The sequence below is a fragment of the Sebastes fasciatus genome, chromosome 4 (genome assembly GCF_043250625.1).
Source record: "Sebastes fasciatus isolate fSebFas1 chromosome 4, fSebFas1.pri, whole genome shotgun sequence".
NCBI lineage: Eukaryota > Metazoa > Chordata > Actinopteri > Perciformes > Sebastidae > Sebastes > Sebastes fasciatus.
In genome coordinates, this window is record NC_133798.1 from 25,776,749 (window position 1) to 25,802,084 (window position 25,336).

The 25,336-nt window shown below is 43.3% G+C and overlaps 1 protein-coding gene across 11 annotated transcripts in view; it reads right to left on the reverse strand.

Annotated features, from left to right (window-relative positions):
• Positions 1-3,135: 3,135 nt before the first annotated feature.
• grm3 (glutamate receptor, metabotropic 3) overlaps positions 3,136-25,336 on the reverse strand; it is a 44,315-nt gene continuing 22,114 nt past the window's right edge. For all 11 annotated transcript variants that reach the window (XM_074633066.1, XM_074633067.1, XM_074633069.1 and 8 more), the window contains 9 exons: positions 23,109-23,378; positions 22,040-22,670; positions 11,084-11,326; positions 10,782-10,971; positions 8,003-8,312; positions 7,698-7,891; positions 7,448-7,580; positions 5,095-5,272; positions 3,136-3,390 (listed from right to left, as the gene is read on the reverse strand). In XM_074633066.1, coding sequence (XP_074489167.1) covers positions 3,314-3,390; positions 5,095-5,272; positions 7,448-7,580; positions 7,698-7,891; positions 8,003-8,312; positions 10,782-10,971; positions 11,084-11,326; positions 22,040-22,670; positions 23,109-23,378 — 2,226 coding nt within the window. In that variant the 3' untranslated portion in view covers positions 3,136-3,313. The remainder of the gene's footprint in view (positions 3,391-5,094; positions 5,273-7,447; positions 7,581-7,697; positions 7,892-8,002; positions 8,313-10,781; positions 10,972-11,083; positions 11,327-22,039; positions 22,671-23,108; positions 23,379-25,336) is intronic.

Here is a 25,336-nt window from a genome sequence, read left to right on the forward strand (position 1 = left end):
ACATGGCAGTTGGCAGAGGCTGAATAGAGGAGCAATGTCCGTAGTGGATGGCTATAGCTGCTTGAAAGGGATATTCATGAGTAAAGCCAATTAAAGAAGCTTCCACAGAGAGTTACTGGGTACATGAGATGATAAACTGAGTACAGTGGAGTGAGAAAGGTGATGCATTTTTCTTTACATGTGAGTCCCATTTTCATTTTCCCATCCACTCTCCAACTCCTTTATCTACCTTCCCCTTATATCCCTCCTCCCAAGGCCGCCTCGCTGGCATGTGCTGCAGTGGGCATCCAGATCTGAGTGCTTGAGTTTAAGTGTGGGCTACCAGTCTGTTGGTCTGGCTTTAGGTGGTCTTGGCTGAGCAGCAAGTTTCACACATGGAGTGGAGATGAGGTGGACACAAGGTGGCGGGAGGGAAAAGGTTCAAGGGGTGAGGTGGGTTTGAGAGAGAGGGGGTCAGAGGAAGAGTGTGAGACTGTTGTCCGAGACTAGCCCCCTGGACTAAATGAGAAGAAAATCCGGGTTAAGTGCTCTATTTGTGCGGCCATTAAAAGCTGGGAGTAGGGTACTGGGCCTCGCTGAGCCAAATCTCATCAGTCACTGCCAATTTGAATCACAACCAGCAACCAGCTTTCTATTCCTCTTCTTTCGCCCTCTCCTCACCCCTCCTCCTCCCACCCTCCTCTCCATGCAGACAAATAGACATTCCGGCAGCGGATGTGGCGGTGGTTGTCCATAGCAACCTGCTATGCGGGGTGTATCTTGTGGGAGCAGGACCACTGAGTGAATGGCTAAGCCTTCTGCTAACAAAGACCGTGAATCTCTGAGATGCTTTGAGCTTCCATAGAAGCGCTGTGACTTCTGGGCTGTGGGAGTGCTTTACATAATCCAGCAGCAGCTCCCCTCTGCTCTGCCACATCGCTCTCTCTCCTCCTGCTCTCTGCACCTAAACACACACACGCCCCAATGTAGGTCGGCTCGTCTTGGCGCATCCTCTAAAATTCTTTCAATCTATCATTCAGTGTGATAATCACAGGGTGCTGCTGGAGACCGGCTGTGCAGAAGGTGTAGACCGGTCAAAAGATGAATGTTCAACAGTTCTGCCTCTACCTACTGTATGGATTTGGAGAAACTACATCTAAAATGCTTGTCTGGGGGAAGCAAATAAGTGATTCTGATCACATATTTTTGTTAGAAATATCAAGTATAACAGTCACACTTTATTTTAGACAGCATATTTAACCATTTAAGATCAGTTTATTTATCCTAAATGCAATACATTCTCGCAAGAGAGGCCACTCTTTAAAATAAAACACGATGTAGCCTTGTGCTAAATTAGTCAACTAATTTAGGCTATTTAGATTTTCTTATAAAAAACTTTATTCATGTTTTTGTCATTTATTACCCCCTCCCCGTCTCATAACTGTCACCCAGCAGAGAGTCTGTCCACAAACGGAGAGTTTGATGGGATGTTTTGATAAATGTTCTGCATGTTCTGCACATGAGTTCTACTCTAACATCCCTTTTGTTAGATGATAGGATCTGCCAGCAGCTGACATTGTGTGCTCTGCTTCCTCTCGTGAGCCTCTCTGGGACCGCCGAAGCCAGCTGCTCCACTGTGCCTCTCAACGTCAACACATTTAACACAGACATGTAAACTGCACACTTCAATGAGTCGACGAGTCAGTGACTTCATCTTAATGGTATATGAGCGTTTCTCTTCCCCTTCCTTCTTTTATTGGAGCCGCTAAAGATGTAAAAAATGTAAAGTAAAATCAGTGTGACGGGTGTCTATTAGAAACGTCCATTTCATGTTTGTTTTTTTAATCACAGACTGGAGAAAGAAGGGGGGTAGAGAAAGTCATTTCAACCTAAGGATTCCTCACATTTCAACACTTCAGGTAAACAATCAATGGCAGAAGGCTTGCTAGGGAATGAAACTAACTGGCATTGTGTTGCCCTGAAACATCTATACTGGGGTCACCTTTACATTTACCAAACAATGATTTGCAGCTGGCAATGTAAAACTGATCTCTTTTCAACCTCTATCAAACATACATTAAGGCACATAGCCATATTCAAAACATCACCACGTACTGTATCTATGGGGCACGAAAAACAAAAGCTACCACTCCCCTGTAGTTGGAAAAATTCAACATGTGTTCAGCAAAGCAGACTTGTTTGCCTCCATTAGTGTTTGAGTCATTTCAGCACAAATTCATAATTACCGGGTGAGACGCCAATTTGTGTTTTGTTGACAGAACTATCGCAGCGCTGTCTGTGTTGACAGTTTTGAGGCAGAAGAAATGCATTTGATGTACTATATCTTTTCAGGCCTGTTATTAGTTGTTATTAGCAATCCATTACAGCAATCCTCTGAAGAAAGCAGGCAGTTTGAGAGTGGGAGTGAGCATACTGTTGCCTTGGTGAACACATGTCTGGAACTATGGCCGTTTAGATAAAGGGATTCCATGATTAGAAATAGAAAAATTAACATTTGTATCAAAAGCAAAACATATTTTTCCTGCAAAAACGGCTACAATGGGTTCTTTATACGGATCTAGGCTGCGAAGAAAATCTATCAAGATGTGAAAAGATGAAACTGAAAGGTGTGTTCTGGCACAGTGTGACTGCAAGTCGATGAGTTTGGCGGGTTTTTGTACATGTCCATTCCAGCCATCATATACCGTCCAGTTTATGTCCACATTCATTCTAGGGTTACAAGACTGTCAACATTGTGCTGTTTGAACCATCAGTAGTATAATATACAAATGTACAGATACACAATAGAAATGCATACATAATTGGTTATTACAATGAGACCTACAAAAAAGCATGAGAATAAAAAGTCCGTGGGATATTGCAGGTGAGGCAAGCAGAGCCACAAATGTGCATCCAGACTGAGAGACACACGCCCTCCTACCATGATAAAGCGCATGTCTATTTACACCGCGTCATAACAAAGCTATCAAAAACAAAGGCTCCAAAAATTTCTCCTAAAAACTTTTTTTGTTCTTTTGTTTCTCTACTTACAACAATGTCGATTCCATGTATGTACATCCCTAGAAAATAATTTAATTATAGTTACACACTTTCTACATTTTTGAAACGATACAGTTCTAGTCCACGAGGAAGGTCGTTTGTTTGTTTGTTTGTTTGTTTGTTTGTTTGTGCATGTATTTGTGTGTGTGTGTACATATGTATATGTGAGTGTGTATAGTGTGTGAATGAGGTGGGGAATGATGGTTGAGGGAGATAATGTTCATGGATTGGCTAACAGTCGCAGGGGCAGATTTAGAGAGTGGACTGGACGTGGTCACAGAGAGGACGTAGTGGAGTCGACAATCTCTCTCCCGTTGCACACGGTTGGGACGTGGTGGGTGCTGACAGAAGCTAGAAAAAGAGAGAGAGAGCGAGAAAGGAGAAGATAATTGCATAGAAAGACAGAAATCAAGCGTTCTTAGACATTAGATTTGTGCATATAATCGTTCATAACAGCCTTCCTGAGTTGAGTTTTGCCCCCATATGCTAAAACTAGCAAAAAAAGCAATATATTTATCACATTATGCCATTACGTTTGACCCGAAATCACATTCAAGACAAAAAAAGATCAAATAATCATAATAGTGTTTGAGTTCTAGACACAAGTGTAGAAAAAGCATTGACCTTACAGGCAAATTAAATGAACGACATCAGTGGTGGTGTAAATGCAGACTTAATCCAATGGTAATAAATATACTATCACTGCCAATTTACAAGTCATTTGGAAAAACTTGCGTGAAATTGCACCCAACCCTTTAATTACTGTTTTTGTGAAGCCTATTTAGTAGCGTGGAATATGCTAAAACAGTCACTTCTTAGGGACACACTTCTTTCTCATTGCACTGCTCAACACTACAGCTCTGTCAGCAGGATGCCATTCTTTGCAGTCTATAACTGGCTTACGATTAGCGCTGCCCTCTCTTAGTCAATTAGTCGACTTAGATTTCTTTCTAATTAGTCTTTTTTTTATTCTTTTTTTTACATGCTGAATGACTTATTTCCGAGAAACTTATGAGCACATCTCTGGTAAACACAAGATTTAAAGTGGTGCTTTTGTGTGATTCTTTGTGGAGAAATTCAGTTTTACAGATCTGGCCATTAAATCAACTAATCGATTAGTCGGCAAAATCGTATGAGTGTTAGTCGGTGAAGAATTTCTTTGGTTGAGAACAGCCTTGCTTACGATTGAAACTGTCAATCATGCATTACCGTAAAGGTAAAGCTTGGAACACACCAAGCCGACATCAAAGAACTGGTGGCGACGAAGGCCACCAGTTGCGTCGACTTTGTCTTGGTCAAAAAGTTGCACTCGAACACAACGCAGAGGCTACAGCCGACGGCCAACTACCACGTACGTTCTGCGCCTGTGTGAGATGAACTCCACACCAGCAGGTCGTGGTAGTCTGTATTTGTCATTCAAAAAGGGGAAACCGGAAGACCGAAGACAGCAGATATACAAGCTGTTGTTCTGATATGTAACAAAACGGCGTTTGCCAACCATTTTCACACCACTCTGACTCACCACTTAGCTTCATTCCAGACGGCCATGTCGTTGTGAAAATATCCGTGTGTTGGAATCATCAGATGAGATGAAGATGAAAAATGAGAAGAGCCTTCTGTGTTTTCATCTTGACTTTACTCGTTGGCTTGATTTCCTCGTGTCCGTTTCTCTTCTCGTGCACTGATTCGTTTAAACTGAACAGCCAATCAGAGTGGTTCCTCTCACCGCTGAGCTCCGCCACCGATTCAACATGCTGAATCGGCCGAAAAGACTCTGACACGGGCAGACTAGAACCGACAGTGCGGAACCCACCGAAAAACTAGGCCGACAGACGCTCATCGACGGCCCCAAATTGTCCGACGGGAAAACAAACCCCTACATAGTTCATAAATCAAGATTTTCTACTTCCTATAGCAAAAGTGGAACACAGGGCTGTCCGTTGTGCTGAAATATTGAACACTGAAAACACCCATTTGACAGAATAATAAAAGAGCAAGAGAGTGCTGCTCTAAAATCCTGTCTCTTTAAAAATGAGGTAACTGCATGTAACTTACCGTGTGATGCGTATGTGGCGGCAGCCCCACTGACACTGAAGCGATTGAGGTTAAGCCTGTGGCTGGCCACATTCTTCTGGGGCTGGAACATGATGATATGGACCTTCGGAGCAAACATGCAACCCAGGACCACAAAGCCACTCAGACTGACCGAGATACACATGGTAGTGGTCTGAACCTGCAGAGAAAAGAAGACGGGACAGTAATTAGTAGCCCGACTTTGATGGATACATCTTATGCTAATGTAGTACAAAGTAATTGCTGTTAAGCGCTAATTTGATGATAATAATCTGTAATAAGAAAAAAATTTCAAAGGCACTTTTTGAACGAGTATTACAAAGGGCTTAACAGAAAATAAAACATTGATAGATAAATTTAAAGCGTAAAAAATGCCTAAAGTAATAAACCAATCTGTATATGTAAACAGAGCCAATGAGGCCTGTAAAGAGGGAGCATAACTATTTATTGGCAGACTCTGTTACCTTGCAACAGTTCAGAGGATAACAATTACAGGATGGATCAATAAAAGACTTCATCAACGGAGACCACAGAGGCCAAAGTTAACAGTATATCAATGGTAGCTTAAACTTCATTCTCTGTGATTTATTGTACAAAATCAATACTAAATACAATCTTAGGTATCATGCCGGCTGTATACGTCTAACTTTGTGTGGCAGCAGGGTTCAATAACAGCAACTCAGTAGAATCCCAGTACTGTACAGAGAAGCACATTAGTAATCAACCCTTCAACATCTCCTCTGTATATACTTATGTGTGTGTATGAGTGGGTGGTTGGGTATGTTGGTGATGTTGTGCCTCTACCTGACTAATCTTAAAGTCAGATTACAAGGCCAAAGAAATGCTTATTTCCAGAGAGAGAGAGAGAGAGAGAGAGGAGGGGGTAGTGAGAAAAAGTGAGGTGTTTTTTATAGGGATCAAATGAGCAGCCTTGGCATCAGCACTCCTCTCTTATGCCCTTTGATACAGTGCACAGTGTATGTGTGTGTATGTGTTTGTGGAAGCGTGTGCTTAAAGTGTATGTGTGTGCTTAAGATTTGTATGGATCAGGTGAACACTCACTCACTCCCCTTTGCCGTTAAATCTGGACATGTGTCAGCAGTTTGACGGAGCCTGTCGGTTTGTCATGCCAACACTGCAGAGCTGGGACGTTTGCCAGCGGGATTAGAAATTGTTTAAGTTGCCACTACATCTGCGTCGTCACTGTTTTGTGACCTGTGTGCTTGTATGTTAATATTATAGCCCCCCCCCCCTCTGTTTGAGGACAAAAACGTGTCCCCAGAAGGTAAATCAATATAATTTGGGGGTTAAAGCCTTAGTTCAAATCTTCACCTACCAATAAAAATGATGAAGGTGTAATTTGTCCCGCCCCAACAGGTTCAACAAAGCTAACAGGAGAATCGGGAAGATGTCCCTCAATTAATCTATAGACGCCCACACATCAGCCAGATTAACTGAAAACACCTGTGTGGGTGTTCCGAGGCTTTAAAAGAATAATTTGACATTTTGGGAAATACTCTTTCTTGCTGAGAGTTAGATGAGAAGATTGATAACACTCTCTGTACAGTATAAGTGACAGCCAGCAGCCGACTAAGGGCCTTTGCACACTGGGGGCGTGATGAAAATGCAGGATACTCACCTGTGGATATTTCGCATCAAAGCTATTCATATGGGCAGAGATGCGATTTTGCTACACTTGCAACACTTTTTCAATAAAAGGTTCAAATAGATTTTCGCAGGCAGAGGACCAACTACAGAGATCCTATTGACCTAGAGCAGCGTCTGGCAGTCTCATTGTATAGCCTAAACTCCTGTAAGCTATTTTAGTTTCCTTTTAGCAAAATGCTCTGTGTGAATTCTCCTCTGGTAAACAGTTACGCAGTGTATAATGTATGTCTAGGGCTTTTTATTGTGAAAGCTAAGAACGGAAGGAGTGGATATGGTATGCGCTGCCTTTGTCAAGGTTGGAAGGAGTAAAAAAGTTTGTCTTGGTTCGGACTACGGAGCCTCCGTGTTGTTTCACACTACAGTGTACACATTGAATATAGAGTGCTCCAGGAATGAGTCCTAAAACAGAGCCAAGCTACCTGTTTCCGATCTTTATGCTAAGTTAACCTACTGGTATCAATCTTCTCATCCAACTCTTGATAAGAAAGCGAATAAATGCCTAAATGTTGAACTTCCATTAAGATTAGGGTTACATTTAGTTGGGTTGTGGTGTAGCAGTAATGGTTAGGATCAGGGTTACTCAACAGGAAATGAATGTACTGTAGGTCAATGCAATGTCCCCCTAACAGGCAGACAAGTATTTGTGCGTGTGTGTTCGAGAAGATACCCTGTAGTCACTGGATGTAACATAGAAGATGGGAAGAAAGGCCAGCCAGATTATGCAGGTGGTGTACATGGTGAATCCAATAAACTTGGCCTCGTTGAAGTTCTCAGGGCACTTCCTGGTCTTGAAGGCATACCTAGAGGGAGAGAATCACATTTCTGATACCTACTCTACTGAAATGGTTGTTGCTATGAAAACAAAACTTTGTAAACTGAACTATCATGGCAAATCAAACCAGCAATGACACACTTACACAGTACACAGGATGACCAGGAGCACGTCATATCCCAGTGACAGCAGCATGCTGGAGTCGCGTACGTTACACTTGAGGATGACTGTCTGCCGTCGCTCTGGCAACGTGAAGCGCCGTGTCCCGGGAACTTCCAGCAGCAGCCACACCGACACCATCACCAACTGGACGGAGATAAAACTCAGACAGATGAACACCTGAAAAAGAAGGGAGGAGAGGAGCGTGAGGTCATCAAGGTCCACTGTCTGTCCGTCCATCCGTCCGTCTGACTGATGCAGATGGATGGTGATGATGCTGCAATCACTCACCTGAGAGGACGGGCTAATGAAGCGTGGCCTCACCGCACCCGCTCCGTCTTTCACGCCATTGAAAATCCTGGCGATTCTGTTAGTTTTGGTGAGGAGGGCGGAGTAGCACACAGCGAACGACGTGCCCATGCCGAGGCGCCGCAGGGCACAGATGGCGGGAGAGGGTTTGGCCAAGAAGAGGAAAGTCAGGGCGTAGGACATGAAGACTCCCGAGAGGAGGATGTAACATAGCTCTCTGCCTGAAGCTTTCACCAGCGGTGTGTGGTTGTGTCGGATAAACACCCAGAACACCAGACCGGTGCACATGAACCTGTGGACAGGAGGGAAGTCATGCAGCCAAACAGACGAGCAGTTTCATGAAGTCACAGTTTTGATAGGTGCTTATATGCTATTACACAAGTAAGGCTGAACTATAACAAAATATACTGCAATAATCAGAAAATCTTATAGGCATCATATCATAATATGGTATGGAAAAGCATAAGTAAATTGACCGTTTGCTAAGCCCCAACCCCCCTTAGTTACTGTTGCTACGTCTGTCAAGCTTTCCTTTCTCACTTGGCACATATGCAGTTTAGTGGCGGCACATTTACCACTCAAATTTCATAGCAATTTTTGAAACTGTGGGTCTTTGACTTCAGACAGGTAGGCAAAAGCTGGCTTTTCATTTCCAGCTGACGACCGTTGATTTGACTGAAATAACAACAGTCACTGGCAGATTTCATCAGCTGTGGCTAGCTGGGAAATTAAGACAATATTAGCTATATGAGTTGGTTGAAAAAGCTGAATTTTTTATGTTTTCAGCTGACTAGATTTAAAACAATAATCTTGTGAAAGGGATCTTAAATATACATGTGATGGCTATGTACACGATATCATGCTAACAGACTTAGGGGCTTTTCACATGCTGCGTTTTTGTGTGCCCTCAAATCCATTGTTGTCAATGTCGATGCGCGGCAGGCATGCTCAAACGAGATAAAAGCAGATATCTTTTCTATCTTCTGAAAATATCAGTCTATGCTAAATATATGGAGGAGAAGTTAATCATTTTAGTGGAGGGCTACCCAGAGCTTTACATCTGTTCCCACAGACTATTTTACTTGCTTCACCTTTTCCGTCCAAGAACATCACAACATCTGGTTGAAACTTGACACAGAGAAATCGAACAAGCTACTGTGAGGGATTGATTGTGCTGGAAATCCATTTATCTTTGTTTTGAGTTTAGTTTAGTCAGTGAGGCTTACTGATAAATTGCTGCAACTTCATCATTATCATCATCATCGCAGTACGCAGGTTTTGGTTGCTTAGTAACAGCAGGCGCGACAGGAGCGCAACCTCACAAGCACCTTGGATAAAAGGATGAAAGCGGCATGGCTGGCATTTTCCACTAGTTTTTAGATGCCCCTTTAAGCTGCAAGTCCCAGGCAAAAAGTCAACATCTTCACCAACTGATAATCCACATGCTGTAGAAAACATGCAAATAAAGGAGCAGCATTGTTGTTGTATTACAGCGTAGAGCTATATAGTCCTAGTATTGTAAGTATGATGAGGAAAAATGTGTAATGAGACTTTTATTCAATATTTATGTTACAAGAGGAAAGGCTTTTAGGATCAGGGCTAACTGATTTGTTTGGCAAACTTAATGACATATTGGGTAACACTGGATGGGGTTGCTGGAGTGCAGTGTTGTATCAGAATCAGAATCAGAATGGTGTTTATTGCCAGGTGTAAGAGGTATACACTAGGAATTTTCTTTGGCTTGTAGTACTTGGTCTTGGTCTCGAGACCAGTCTCATGACCACTTTTTGAAGGTCTCAGTCTCATCTCGGAATGGACCGCATTTTTACTCGATCTCGTCTCGGTCTCAGACAAAGACGACTCTGGATTTTATTTCAAAACCGACCAAGAACTGCGTGGGTATCACTAAATTGCCTGTGCATTGTCTGATTTATTTGTTAACATTACTGTGATTGCTTATAGAAAACAAAGGAAAATTCCTTCTGCAATGCCTTTTGATTATTTTATCACATATATGGTGTATAGGTGAATGAAGAATATTCATTTGTTTTCTGTGGGTGTTTTTATGAGAATGTGGATCCTTCAGATCAATTTGAGGAGTGCCTCAGTGGTTCGCATGTTCCACATTTTATCATAAGTGTGTCATGCAGTGTGGGACTCGCACTAGTCTAGTCCTGCTTTGGTCTTGGTGTTGACTTGGTCTCAATCCCTCAAAGTCTGGGTCTTGATACACTCTAGTCTTGGCTTTGACTTGGTCTCGGTTTAGGTGGTCTTCTTGACTACAACACTGCTGGAGTATAAACATCTCGAAATCCAATAAAAAGCCAAACTCTGATGGCTTCCAGGACTGACTTCCACATAGTGGGGAAATACTATACAGCTGGTCATGATAAAAACGTAACCTGTAAAGCCACAAACTAATGTAGTAAGCTAATAATGTGCTCATTGGTCTTGAAAGTATGAAAGTTAAACTCTGTTACTGTAGGTAGTAAACTAATTAGCTGGACATGCTAAAAGTTGCAGCTTACGTTTAAGTAGATAAGAACACTGTTCAATCCGTTTCTTATACTTTTGCTCTTGGTTTTGCAAAGGCAAGAAAAAATGCCACCCTGCAACTCTTTTTAAAAGCAGAGTATTGCTCTTAGTGACAGGCGTGCCGTTACGGTTGCAAAGCTTTGATTGGACAATCACTGCTCAGGGGAAGGGTTTAGCGAAAGGTCAATTCCAGGACCAGTCATGTTGACAGCCCATTGTCACTCACCCTACACAAGCGATGGTAATTGGACCGATGGCCCAGGCATCCTCCCACATAATGTAGTCCTCAGGAAGGTCGTAACAGGACGTCAGTTCATCAGTGGGCCACTGGCCAGGAGCACAGGGTGCGCAGGTGAACTCATCAGCCAGGTATTCATGAGGCTCGCAGGCTGTACAGATCCAGCAGCAGTACTCACCTGGGAAACAGGAATACGAACAGCAGAATGTGATTTTTCAAAAGGCACTGCTGCTCAGTACGGTATGTCACTGTGATAAGAAAAAGAACATTGTTGAAATTCAGTCTCCTACCTGCCTGCATTTTCTTCATCTCATTGCGTTCACATGGGTCGCTGCACTGCGAGGTGGGCACCACTTCTCTGGGCCAGTGAATCAGATCGTTGCTCAGAGTCAAACTTTCGGCCCAGTCACCTACCGGCACGTAACCGTAACGATCGGCAGAGCGCTGGTAGCTGAAGATGTTGTATCGGCCCACGCCGTCCCCCTGGGAATCAAATTTCACTACTGTCTCACTGCCTGGAGGAGAGAAAGGGGCTGCAGGGGGTGAGAGGAGACAAAAGAGCGGGAAAGAAAGTGATAAGACGAGTGGAAAAAGGAGATTAAAGCTAAACAATCATCCCATTGATGTCTCATTGATGCCTCTTAAAAGCAACAGCGAGGACGGAGACAATAAGCCATGGTCAGTTAAGCCTTAGGAGTCCAGAACTGACAGTGAAGGGCATTACAATGGTGTTTTCATTACTGAAGACCAGCCAGTTACCAAAGTATTTGCTAAGAGGCTATAAATGCCCGGTATGCTTGGTGATGTCTGTGTATCAACGGCCTCCCATCCTTCCCTGAGGTCACATAGGGACAAAAACGCCGCTCCAAATTCCAATCTGACAAAGTTTATTACCAGATGCATCATTAACAAACTGCCTATAAAATCATATAGGCATGAAGGCAGGACTGAATCCCTGGGCAGTGCTATAGCTACTACCCACACATTGATAGAATTAGCCTCTGGGTCTCTTATGTGAGGGAGGTACACTGCTGAAACTGCCAAATTGGTTTGTATACAAGTTGTTATGAAAGGATTACCATCTACCCTGAGGATGTGGGAACAGAAGAGATTGTAAAATTGGCAGGATGCTGAAACCATTAAAAAAAAAAACAAGGAGAGAAGTGGCTATAGACTGGGAAAAATCAGTAACTTCTTGATGTGTTGCAGGCAGTGTTGGACCTGACAGGGCTGACACTTGGTCGTTCTGACACAGACAAAGTGCGTGTCACTCGTACGGTGCCACTTCTGTCCTTACAGCGGAGCAATCAACTCTGTGCTGCTGACACACTGTACAGGGCTGAGTGTTATACGCCGCTGCCTCCCCTGTCAAATGATGATGTAGCTTGGTTTATAAAGCATCGCTCCTCAACGTATAACAAGGCTCTCTGTCTTCAGTGCACAGCAGCATTGATGATACTGTGCTGCCTTCCTCATATCTCTGTGTCATTGGGTAACTGAAGAAATCACCGGCCAAACGTACAGCTTGGGATCAGCAGAATGAATCAAAACACAGATTGTGTGAGGATGTGCGCGCACACACGCCCGTGGAAGCTCCATTAGGTTTTACTTTACAGTTTGATGGTTAAGGTATTGCTCTGAGCGCTGTGGGAGGCTGTGCTGACAGAACCAAAGCTCTGACCCTGCTGTTAGTGGCATGTGTGTGCGTGCGTGCACGCACGCAACACTGACGAGGGCTAAAGCTGTGCTATTGTTGTGGAAGCTCAGTGTGCTCGGAGAAGAATGGCGTGTCAGATGGCAGCAGAGGGGGTTAGGGTTTATGAAATCCATAAATCACAGAGACAGCACAACCCTCTATCTTTCTCCTCTCTCTCTGTCACAGGAAATTCTAAGTGTCAAGTCTTCTTTGGATTTTGGGGCTAAATGTTTAGGTGACAGCTAAATGAAAATGATTTCAATAAGATGGCGATAATATCTTCAGACGAAGAAGAGATATGAATCCATTATATTGCAAGTTGGCAGGTAATAAAGTCTGCTAATAACAGTGAGCAATAAGACAAGCCATGCCTCCTCCTCTCAGACGCCCATACACACCCACAGAAACACTTTGCCACAAGCTAATTATCATAACTGCACCTTATTAGGACCTTAGATGTGTGCTGAAGCCTAATTAGCTGTATGTGGTAATTACGTGTAATACAGACTAAAGAGATAACGGCATTAGCCTACAGACCCATTTGAGGGCGCCGTATTGTCCTTGACTTCACTCCAACAGCTCACATTCAGGGAGCAATAGACTCAGAGGACTGGTGATTCCTCCCTAGAACCAACACCAGCGACCTTGCTGACGTGACAGAGCAGCTTATCAGAAAAAGTGGACGAGGGTGCAAGTTAGAGCCGGCGAAGGCCACCCAGACTCCTCTGGTGACTGCAGAGAGCTGAGACAGGCAGCCCAGGTCCTTGACTGATGGACACAACTCTCTCCCGTCAGCACTGTCCTGGGATAAATTAAAAAATCCCGAGAGCTCAGAGTTCCAGCGCCTGAACGATTTTGGTTGTGTCCAAACAAGACAAAGAGTCTACAGCCATGCAGCAATGTGAGGCTGTACTTGTGCATGTCAACATGCTCGCAATGACAATTCTAATGTGCTGATGTTTAACAGGTATAATGTTTATCATGTTCATCATCTTAGTTTAGCTGGTTAGCATGTTAACATTTGCTAATTTGCACCAAACACAAAGTACAGCTGAGGCTAATGAATTTAAGTAGTTTTGCAGGTATTTGGTCATAAAGCAAAGTATGGGGCAAATTGAAAATCATGATTGTGCTAGATTAAGTTAAAATAAAAGTCATCCTGAGGGGAACATGAATGTCTGTACCAGGCGGCAACCTCTGGTTCTGAAGAGTGAAGCCAATGTGGAAGTGCCATAAACTTGCATTTGTTCTAATAGCCAGCAGGGGGCGACTCCTCTAGTTGCTAAAAGAAGTCAGATTGTATAGAAGTGTATGAGAAAATGAGCCTACTTCTCACTTGATTTATTACCTCAGTAAACATTGTAAACATGAGTTTATGGTCTCAATTGCTAGTTTCAAATCTTCTTCAATACAGCATGATGTCCATTTAGTGAATTATGGTCCCATTTAGAGTCAAAATAGACCATAAAGTTAGTAAGTAAAGCTTTATTTATATAGCACCTTTTAAAACACACTGTTACAAAGTGCTTCACACACAAATGAAACATCAAACAATGATAAAAACAATGAAAAATTACAATATGAAACACAGAAACAATGAGAGACAGATCAAACTAAAACAGACAAACACACGTGGATAAGGCCTATAGAAAGGCTTGCCTATATAGGTGGGTTTTTAGAGGCTGCTGAAAACAGTCCAGAGATTCAGCAGCTCTAATAATAAAGCAGGGTATGCTTTAGGGCGTGGCTACCTTGTGATTGACAGGTCGCTACCACGGCGTTGTCCGGTCTGGGAGTTGTCCGTGTTTTCGTTTTACAACTTTAAACCTTTCACAGTATGTATTCAGTTCATGAAAGTTAATTGCGTTCGGTTGTGCTCCACCCTCTCGTGTCACTTCTGGTTGCAAAAAACCAAGATGGTGACAGCCAAAAACGAAAATGCGATGGCCAAACTGCCAAACTTGAGGCGTCAAAACGGCAGTCCACAAACCAATGGGTGACGTCTCGATGACTGTCCACTTCTTATATACCTTCTATGGTTTGTACCAAATTTGATGACCATTCATCTAACAGTTGGCACAAGAGGAAAAGTCAGGAGATCACCAAAGCCATTAGACTTTAACTATGTATGTCTGTGCAAAATTTGGCGCCATTCCATCGGTAGATGCTTAGACATTTCACAGGATAAGTGAAAAATTTGACCTCATGGTGGCGCTACATGAAAAACTAGAGGATCGACAAATTAAGTAGGATTCATTCTCTGGGATCCCTGAATGTCTAAACAGAATGTCATAACAATCCATCCAATAGGAGTTGAGATATTTCAGTCAGACAGACTGACATTGCCGTCCATACAGCCATGCCTCTAGCATAAATAAAGCATTTGAATTTCGTCAGATGCACAATAGACAAGTAGTGGGCAGAGCAGCTGAAAGGAAGTTTGTCCCTCAGCTACCTTTTCTACGGCGTGTTTCTGTGTGATGTAACTTTGATGAACCGTGAACTGAACCAATTTCATCATTTGAAGAACTGAATGAGGTGACTGCTTCCTAACAGCAGCTTGTGGGCTTTCTTGCGGTGTCTCAACACACACTATAACTCAACTTCAGCCTTGAAACAGCGATGATTGATGATTCTGTGTGACCTCGTCCTTACAGTACTTCCCAGTGGCCCAGTCCAGTCCAGTCCAGCTGAGACCCACAGCAGGCTCGGCCCTCAGCACTACTCGCAGCTTTGAGTGACTTCCCGTGCCTGCGAGGTGTCGCCAGCATCCAAACGCTGAACATGCCTTCTCAGCGACATTCTCCCGAAACCATTCACGAGTTTTTAGACTCAACAAAACAAAGTGCCCTTTGCGCAGACCAACTGTGAATAAAGGCCTGCTGCTGTTTATCTGAGAGGATTCATTGCATTGTCAACCAAAATCTGCCCTGAATGCAATGAATCAAACAGCTGGGGCCACAGAATGTAAAAACATAACAGTACAAATAAAAAGCAAATAAAGTTAGGTGAGACAAACTGTGGTTATAACGCAGACTAACTAGATCCCTCATTTTTGTGAGACACTTTTTTAGCATTCCCGCTTACTCAAGAAACACCTTATTATTCTAGCTTAATTAGAAGCATGGTGAAAACAGGCTTTTCATTCAGAAGCTGTGAAATTAATTATGTTCTCGGCCATGTTGGGCTAAAGCGAAGCCCAAGGGGGATTGTGGGTATTAAAGGCAGGCAGAGGGAGAAAGGAGGCAAAGGGGCTTGGGAGGAATAAGTAGGAATAAGTAATCTGGAAGTGGAGAGAGAGAGGGCAAATCTTTTCTTTGTGTGAGTGTTTGACTAAAAATTCAAAAGCTGGCTGTTGATTAGTTGTTGTCTAGGGAATAGAGAATTGTATTTCCAAGTTTCAATTCACCTGAATCCCTGATTTACACCAGATTCAAGAGTGACAAAGTAAACACTGCATATACAGACGTAGGCAAAGTTGTTGGTAACGTTCCGTTAAAGAAAGAAAAACCCACAATGGTCACTGAAATAACTTGAAACTGACAAAAGTAATAATAAATAAATATTTACTGAAAATTAACTAATGAAAATCAGACATTGCTTTTGAATTGTGGTTCAACAGAATCATTTTAAAAAACAAACTGATGAAACTGGCCTAGACAAAAATGATGGTAGCCCTAGAAAAGATTGAAAATAATTTGACCATAGGGACATGTTAAACTAAGGTGTGTCCTGTAATTAGCATCACAGGTGTCTTCAAACTTGTAATCAGTCAGTCTGCCTATTTAAAGGGTGAAAAGTAGTCACTGTGCTGTTTGGTGTCATGGTGTGTACCACTGAACATGGACCACAGAAAGCTAAGGAGAGAGTTGTCTCAGGAGATCAGAAAGAACATTATAGACCTTCATGTTAAAGGTAAAGGCTATAAGACCATCTCCAAGCAGCTTGACGTTCCTGTGACTACAGCTGCACATATTATTCAGAAGTTTAAGGTCCATGGGACTGTAGCCAACCTCCCTGGACGTGGCCGCAAGAGGAAAATTGATGACATATTGAAGAGACGGATAATACGAATGGTAACCAAAGAGCCCAGAACAACTTCCAAAGAGATTAGAGGTGAACTCCAAGGTCAAGGTACATCAGTGTCAGATCGCACCATCCGTCACTGTTTGAGCCAAAGTGGACTTAATGGAAGACAACCGAGGAGGACACCAAATCATAAAAAAGCGAGACTGGAATTTTCCAAAATGCATATTGACAAGCCACAAAGCTTCTGGGAGAATGTCCTTTGGACAGATGAGACAAAACTGGAGCTTTTTGGCAAGTCACATCAGCTCTATGTTCACAGACGAAGAGATGAAGCATCCAAAGAAAAGAACACTGTACCTAATGTGAAACATGGAGGAGGCTCGGTTATGTTATGGGGCTGCTTTGTTGCATCTGGCACAGGGTGTCTTGAATCTGTGCAGGGTGCAATGAAATCTCAAGACTATCAAGGCATTCTGGAGCGAAATGTGCTGCCCAGTGTCAGAAAGCTTGGTCTCAGTTGCAGGTCATGGGTCCTCAAACAGGATAATGACCCAAAACACAGCTAAAAACACCCAAGAATGGCTAAGAACAAAACATTGGACTATTCTGAAGTGGCCTTCTATGAGCCCGGATCTAAATCCTATTGAACATCTGTGGAAGGAGCTGACACATGCTGTCTGGAGAAGGCACCCTTCAAACCTGAGACAGCTGGAGCAGTTTGCTCACGAGGAGTGGGCCAACATACCTGTCGACAGGTGCAGAAGTCTCATTGAGAGTTACAGAAATCACTTGATAGCAGTGATTGCCTCAAAAGGTTGTGCAACAAAATATTAAGTTAATGTTACCATCATTTTTGTCTAGGCCAGTTTCATTAGTTTGTTTTTTTAAATGATTCTGCTGAACCATAATTCAAAAACAATATCTGATTTTCATTAGTTAATTTTCAGTGAATTTTTATTTATTATTACTTTTGTCAGTTTCAAGTTATTTCAGTGACCATTGTGGGTTTTTCTCTCTTTAACGGAACGTTACCAACAACTTTGCCTACGTCTGTAGGTCCGTGCACAAATGCACACCTGTCCCAGGTAAAATATAAAGATACAACGGCTCTGCATGCTAACAGCAAAGAGTATAGAAGCAAAGAGACAAAACTCTTGTGCTTTTTTTGACAATAGCCTCTAGATGGCGCTGCGGTAGCACTTTGGACTGAAAACGCCAAGTTGAGTCCATAGCCATGGATGTTTAAAGAGACTTCTGTAAATCCAAGGATCATTTTTTCATTTTTAGGTAAATCAACTTCCCAATACAAACACTTAAATAGCCTTCATTTAAATCATTATGTCCTAAAAGTTGTCAAATTAATGAATAGCTGAATCCAGAGTTATTTATTTTGCATAATAAACGTGCATCAGACCCACAGGACTGCACCGCCCTGCACGCTCATATGACATATCCGGTTCTGCCAGCTTCCTGCTAGCTGTATGTGGCTGTAATAATGGATATATTGGCTGCAATTCATCACTTTTATGATCTTATAATACACCCATGGGCTGTATGCTGTAAGCCTGTACCGTGGTGGATGTATTAATGTCTCTGTTCCAAAATAACTGGCGGTCAGTAGCTAGTAGTGCTAGTGGCATGACAAACAGAATTGAATGTAGTTGTAGGCTTTTTACCAACACACAGGGCACAACCTCTTATGCATCCACGGCCTGTGGTCTATTGTACATCTATTTTGGAGGTCCTTGACATGAAAAAGATACTACGAGACTGCTCTCAAAATCTGTGTGCTGGATTTTTCTAAAGTCCATTTATGTCCATCGCTCACTTTATGCTCCTCTGGGAAGCAGCCAAGCAAAAAAGTTTAATAAATAAATAATAAATAGTTATAATTGTCTGCATATTTATAATATTTGTATTGATCAACGCAGGTAATTTCTGTGGAGACATTAAATATATGACAATAGAAATAGAAATACATTGTTTTACTTTGGTACGGCACTTTGTAGGCGGACGTTATACCGGCGTCCGGTGGTCACTTTCTGTCCAAAATGGCAGAGGCGTAGCTCTGCTGCTGGGTGCTGACGTTATATCGCAATAGAACGAACAATTGACTTTCACTTCTTAGCAATAGACGTTCTTTGCCAACGGTGTGACCGACCTTTCTTGTCCCTTTTTTTTTCTTTCTCCAGAGGATTAATGACCTTACACATCAGACACACATCCCTGAGCATATACAGATATGGACACAGGGATGCACTCACATGTCACAAACTCAAACTCACACACAGACAGATCACATTAGCTATATTTGTTCTCCCGGCAGATTCGGCCGCCGGGGACGGTGGCGCTGCCTGGGCCACGGACCAACAGGCCTCAGGGGAACAGATAGGGTGGAGAGAAGAAAGTCTAGAACAAGGGGGAGAAATGTATAGGAGGAAAGGTGCCGCAGCAGGGAGCTGAGAGCTTGATTGAAAGAAAGGTGGCGAGATAGAGGAGACAAAAGAAAGGAACGGCAGGCCAAAAGCAGGAGGTGCTGGAAGGGAGACAAGATAAGGGCAAAGAAAAGGAGGGAAGCGACAAGGGAGAAGAGGGAGAAGAATACGAGAGAGGAGATAGCAAGAGAGGAAAAGTAAGAAGCTGGCGTGACGGCAGCAGAGATATAGGTGGACGGAGGAAAGCCTTTAGACGGAGGAATCAATAGAGAAAAGGTGAAGGATGGATGGAGGGATGAGCAAAGTGAAGGAGTGGAGGAACAGACCGGGGCAGGGAGGCGGTGGAGGCAGGAGAGCAACCTTGTGAAGTCTGAGTGGGATGTGCTGTTTTTGAATGTAGAGCGAGAGAGAGGAGGACACTTTCTGGGTGAAAAAGAGAATGGAGACCCAAAGAGAGAGAGATGGAGTGATGAAGAGTGAGACGGAAAGACGGAGAGAGACAGAGAGTGACAGAGGCAGAGAGACGAGAGGAAAGAGTGTGAAGAGAAAAATGAGGGAGAGAAGGAGTGAAGGTTGTTCTCTAGCATCTAAACGTTGCAGTAAGCTCGCTGCTCAATATGGCCCTGAAGGCACACCGCCTCTGCTAACACAGACATATCACACACACACACACACACACACACACACACACACACACACACACACACACACACACACACACACACACACACACACACACACACACACACACACACACACACAGGGGGAATATCACATCTATCACCACTATTTGAACAGAAGACTGCGTGCGTGTGCGTATATACTGATATGTTTGCTGCAGATCGGGGAGGTGGGTGGGTGGGAGTTGAATGATGGCTTTGAGAAGTGTGTGGGTTGGGGGTGTCTGCAATTTCATGCTGATAAAAAAAAACGAAAAAAAAAAAACATTTCAAGCTGCGTCTTTGTAAAAAAAAAAAAGAAAAAAAAGCTGACTGTATGCGTCTCTTGCGTTGTGTGTTTTATGTTCGAAGTATGTAGCGAGGCCTCGTAAAAAATGCGCAAATGTGCCCCTGTGTCTGTTACTAGATGGTAGGGAGCAGTTCCCAGGATCTACCAGATCACTTCAACAATTGGCAATAGTGTCGGCTTCATTACCATAGCAACTAGCGAGATGAGACTAGATGAAGAGAGCGGCATATGAAAACACACTCCTAACCACACAGCATACTGCCTCGGTGCACCACATACGCTGTGAGTATAACACACAACAAAAACAGCCTTATCGCAGTTAAAGACACAGTCCGCCGTGTTGTGATTGTAAAGTTAAGGACAGGGGATAGTCCTTTTGGGAAGATGTAAGTGAGATCAAACTTTGATGCAATGCAATGAGTGCATAATGAACATACATGTGTGTGTGTGAGAGGAGATGGCAGAGAGATAGGGAGCGCGGAACAGTGTTGGTTTTCCGTCTGCTACAGTTCAGACTGAGAGCACTGCGGATGGTGATGCTGCAGTATTTATACCCCACATTCAACCTCAACTCACCTCGGCTCCTTATCTTACATACTGTAGATGGAAAGATGTATATGTAGAGCAGTGCGAGTGCGTCATTCTGGGGCTAAAAACCAACAACTCAACATGAACGCTTGCCACAGTTCCCAGTTTAACTGTAAACCGCCACCTTCTACATCGTCCTCGTCGTCTTCTCAACGCAGATTCTTTGAATGCAGTTTTTTTTTTAACGATAAAGCTGTTTGCAATGCTGTCACCGCTGTCACTGACACTGAGCTGTAAAGAACTCAAGATCCTTGTACATGCTGTTACTCTCCTCGCAGAGCGAGCCTCATGGACATACATACATCAGTAGGGAGGGGGAGCGGGAGAGGGGAATGTAAGGGAGAAAGATGATCAGACAGAGAGATGTAGGGAAGACACAGTGGGATTCACACCTCCTCTCCTCTCCAACTTACTCCACACATTTTTAAACTTTCTATTTGTGAATCTGCATATCTGTTCCATCCCTCTCTGTATGCATCCTATAAGGGAGTGGTTATCATCTGTGGCAACCGGAGGCTGCGACTGCAATCGCCTTGACTATTTCCTCTCTCTCTCTCTCTCTCTCTCTCCTTCCCTCTCACACTCTTTCCTTCTTTCTGTCTCCCTCATCTCATGCAGAAATGCTCCAAGTCCTTTGATTTGTAGCAGAAATGAAGATGGGGAATTTCAAAGAGAATCCTCTTCTTCTGCTGACGCACGCTGTCCCACTCCGGCATTGCCTCAGTGCTCCCTTGTTCCTTCCCTCCTTCCCTCCTTATCTCATTTTCTGTCTTACTCCCTTTTTACCTTACCCCAAACTCTCTTTTTCTCATTTAAGTCTGCCTGTCAGTCTTATCTGTAAGCTTCCTTCCCCCCTCCCTCCATACGTGATGCCATTCTTTCGTCCTCCATCCATCCATCCATCCCTCCTGCTCTCTCCCCAGCGTCTCGTGGCAAAGCTGCCGTGTTTGCGCTGTTTGTTGGGCTGTTTTGATGTCGGCTCCTGGTCACGGTTGGTGGAGGAATAAGCACCTCTAAACCTGTGTCAGTCCCCGAGACACAGCAGTTTATTTATAACGCTCCCTTTGTACGCCATCTGTCAGTCAAGCCAATCCTCTGTCTCTTCTCCCCCAACTCTACAGAGACTGACAGACAGACAGGCAGCCCGCTATAGGAGCTATTATAACACACACAATCTCATTAGTTCAAGAGAGAAGAATATGGCTGACGGATTAACTGCAGCTCTCGTTCCTCAAAGCAACTTTGTAGTGTCGTATCAATTACGCATGGGTAATAGGTGTCAATGGCATGGCTGGCTCTGACAATACATAGCAATTAAGCGGATTTGTCTCGGTACTTTTTTATGTTCTGTGGAAGGACAACATCCCCAGTGTTGTTCATGAGAGGACTGTTAACTAGGCACAGCGCTCATATTCCTGTCGGTTTCTCGCTATCTCTCCCCAACTTCCTCTCCAAAATTCACTTCTTCTCACTCTCCATCCACCTTGAACATCTTATCTAGGACTCTCCACTCGCTCCAGCTCTCTTACCTGAGAAGCTGACATTAAGGATGTAATCCCTGTAGAGTCGGCGCCCATCCAGAGCCTTCATGCTGTCGCACAGCTTGGTGGTGTTGAAGCACAGGCTCCGTTGCATATAGTGGAGGGCGTGAGCCATGGCGTACACCGCGTTCACCACAAACATGATCTTGGACTCTGGTTCAAAGTTACTCTTGTCCATTGACAAGTCCATGTCACACGGCGGGAGAGACGTCTCTCCCAGTCCAACACCTCCACCGCCTCCTCCTCCTCCTGGTCCTCCTCCACCACCCAGAGAGCACTGGAACCGCTGCTCCCAGAATTCCCTGTACCAGGGATTACGATGGTTTTTGACCGGGTCCAGGCTGAGAAAGTAGCGGTTGAATTCTGGCACGGGATTGGCCGCCAGCTCAAGTGTGATGGCTCCTTCAGCGCTGACCTCATTTCCCTTGACAATGCTTTCCTGTGCACCCCAGCCGTCGCTGGCCACCCAGATGAAGGAGGTGTTAAGCCTGGCAGCTGCTGCCAACAGCTCCCTGGCATCGTCGCTGCGCAGGAAGAGGACGGCCACACGGGCATTCGGCTTCTGGAGGAGCTGACGGATCACAGCTTCATAGGACTTTTTAGCGTTCGAACGCCCCACCTGGACAGAAAGAGGACATTAACGTAATGACAGATGGACTGTAAACGTTACTCCCAAATAGGCTTGCGGTCCCTATTTGTGGTTGTTTATCACCTGCGTCTCATGCACCTCCGTAGCAAATGAGATGAAAAATGTGACTGTGGAAGAACCCGGAATGAGTTCTTGGAGATAAGCTTTCATTTTCTGGTTCACAACTGATAACAGCAGTGTAATATAAACTCCATTTGTGTGTAGGACAAGATAAGACATGGAGACAAACGTTTATAAGCTCACAAATTTAGTGCCCCATTCATTGTTAGTGGTGCAGCTTCAGGCCATTAATCAGCGTGACACTGCTGATTAAAGTTTGGGGTTTTTGGTATCTTGCGTTGAGCAATGGTTGCTTATACTCATGCAGAAATAAGCTCATATTCAGTTATATTGTACTCTGTGCCTTACCTTCTCTGAAGTGGCGATACAGATGTTTCTCATGCGTGCCTCTTGTTCGAAGGCCTCTATACCAGTTTCACCATAATCGCCCTCCGATGCCACAGTGGACACGTACGTCCAGTTGAAGAAGCGGAGGATCTCGGCCATGGCTTTGGCCTGGTAGAAGTCGGGGGGCACCGTGCGGGCGAAGTAATCGTAGCGGGACTTATCGCTGAGCTTGGCACTGGTCGAAGCATAGCTTATCTGAGGAATCTGAAAGAGCCTGAGAAGATTGGCAACCTGTGGCAGGAGAAAGAAAGAAATCAGCCGAAATAATTCCAAACTCGTTCTTGTAAATTAAACCATCACAACTGAATCGTAGGAGCTTAACATTAATTGATTGATAACTTTTCCAGTCTGGATTCTTCAGCAAATGGAGATATGAAATGGAAAAGTTATATTTTGCTAATGAGTGTTGTTTCAGAATAAACACACATTTTAGTCTGAGAGAAACTTTCATTGTTATTTGCTTAAGAATTTAAAGGATATTTCCCATAATTTTAGTCTAAATTAGTCCATTTGATGTCATGTAGCTTGAGTTGGATTTGAATTGACGGATTGATTTTGATCACAATTTTTTTTTTTTTTTTTTTTTTACTTCTGATATCTGAATCGTATTGTATTTTGTCCCATTAACCTCTGATTAATTTATGCAAAGTGTTATAAAAAATCGGGAACTGCATTAAACTCCAGACTGAATGCATTCAAACAGCTACTTATAGTGTTTACAATGCATATGTTCTGAGAGGTTGCGGCAACAGAGCAAATTACTGTGCAATTAATTTAATGGGGCACTTGATATAAGCAGTACACCCAGAGAACGGGAAACTGGAGGATACGCAGAAGATGTGGTGAAGTATCTCAAAAACATATGTGTGTATTACATGGGATGAGTAACAAACCTAAAAATGTAAAATGTGGATTTCACTAAGAATTATATAGAATGAACAATTTCTCTGGTATCTACATATCAGTTACAGCAGCAGAGGATTTGTCCACCCCTTGGATTGCTTAAAGGGCGGTTCCATCTGCGTTCTGTTACATATTATTCAAATGGAAATGTATGCTGCATCGATCGGTCAGTTCGTTTGTGTTATTGTGTGACTTTCTGATCCGAACTAACGTGGCGCCCACAGCAGTACATTGCTTAGCTTCTGTGCCGGTACTCCTGTCTGCTTCTCCAAACCGGCAGCGTACTGACTGCCCTCTAAGTTCCTGTATTTAACGTTAATACACTGATTATAAGGATGTGTATATATACTGTAAAAGTAGCATCGTCATCATGTAGAAACCTACGTCAGATCACATGGGAAACAGTTTTTAGAAGGGCTTGGGGAAAATAGCATTTTGATGCTAAAACATACATACTTTGACCAAAATATGAATGTTCGGATTTGAATACATAAGGAACACCACTGGGAAGCTACAGAATGATATAAAAACCTAAAAAAAATAATAATGGAACTGTCCTTTTAAAAGGTGCAACTATACTTAGTTTCATAACGGATACTCAGAGTTCAGATCTGATTTCAACATTTCTGAATTGGTGACAAAAATCACAGATCAATAGGGTATCCCACACAATAAACTATTGTTTCAGTTTGTAGGGAGCTCCTGTCTCTAATATGGTCCAATGGGGTAAAGGCAGACCAAAACAAAATCAGTGTCTTTTGTAAAAGACAGTTTCTTCTTGGTAGCTGGCAAGTAAAGATGCCTAAGGACTGTCAGCCAGCAGAGGAAATAATGTGTCTGTGAATAATGTCAAAACATATCAAGTAGCGTACAATATTATTAACTGTAATAAACTGCTCATCCACAGACATGCAGCAACTACAGGGGTAGCCTTGTTGTGTTAGAGGCTTTTGTTAAATTTCCCCTTTGACCGCCTGGTCTGTGCTGGAGAGCAGATATCCATGTGTGTCAAGCTCTACACAGTCTACAACCGAGTAATAAAACTTTGATCACTGGCACATTGACAAAAACTTGGAAATAAGACCCACAAAAATAAATTGGAATTGGAATTATTATTATTTTTTCATCAAAGGAAAAATTAGAACATATTTAGAAGGTTGCTGCTGATAGGAATTGCTTCATGCATAATGTGATTATTTGAAGATAAAAGACAATGCAGCAAGTGCAGGCATATATGCACATGGAGAAACACAAAATAGCGCACACACGCACGCACACACACACAC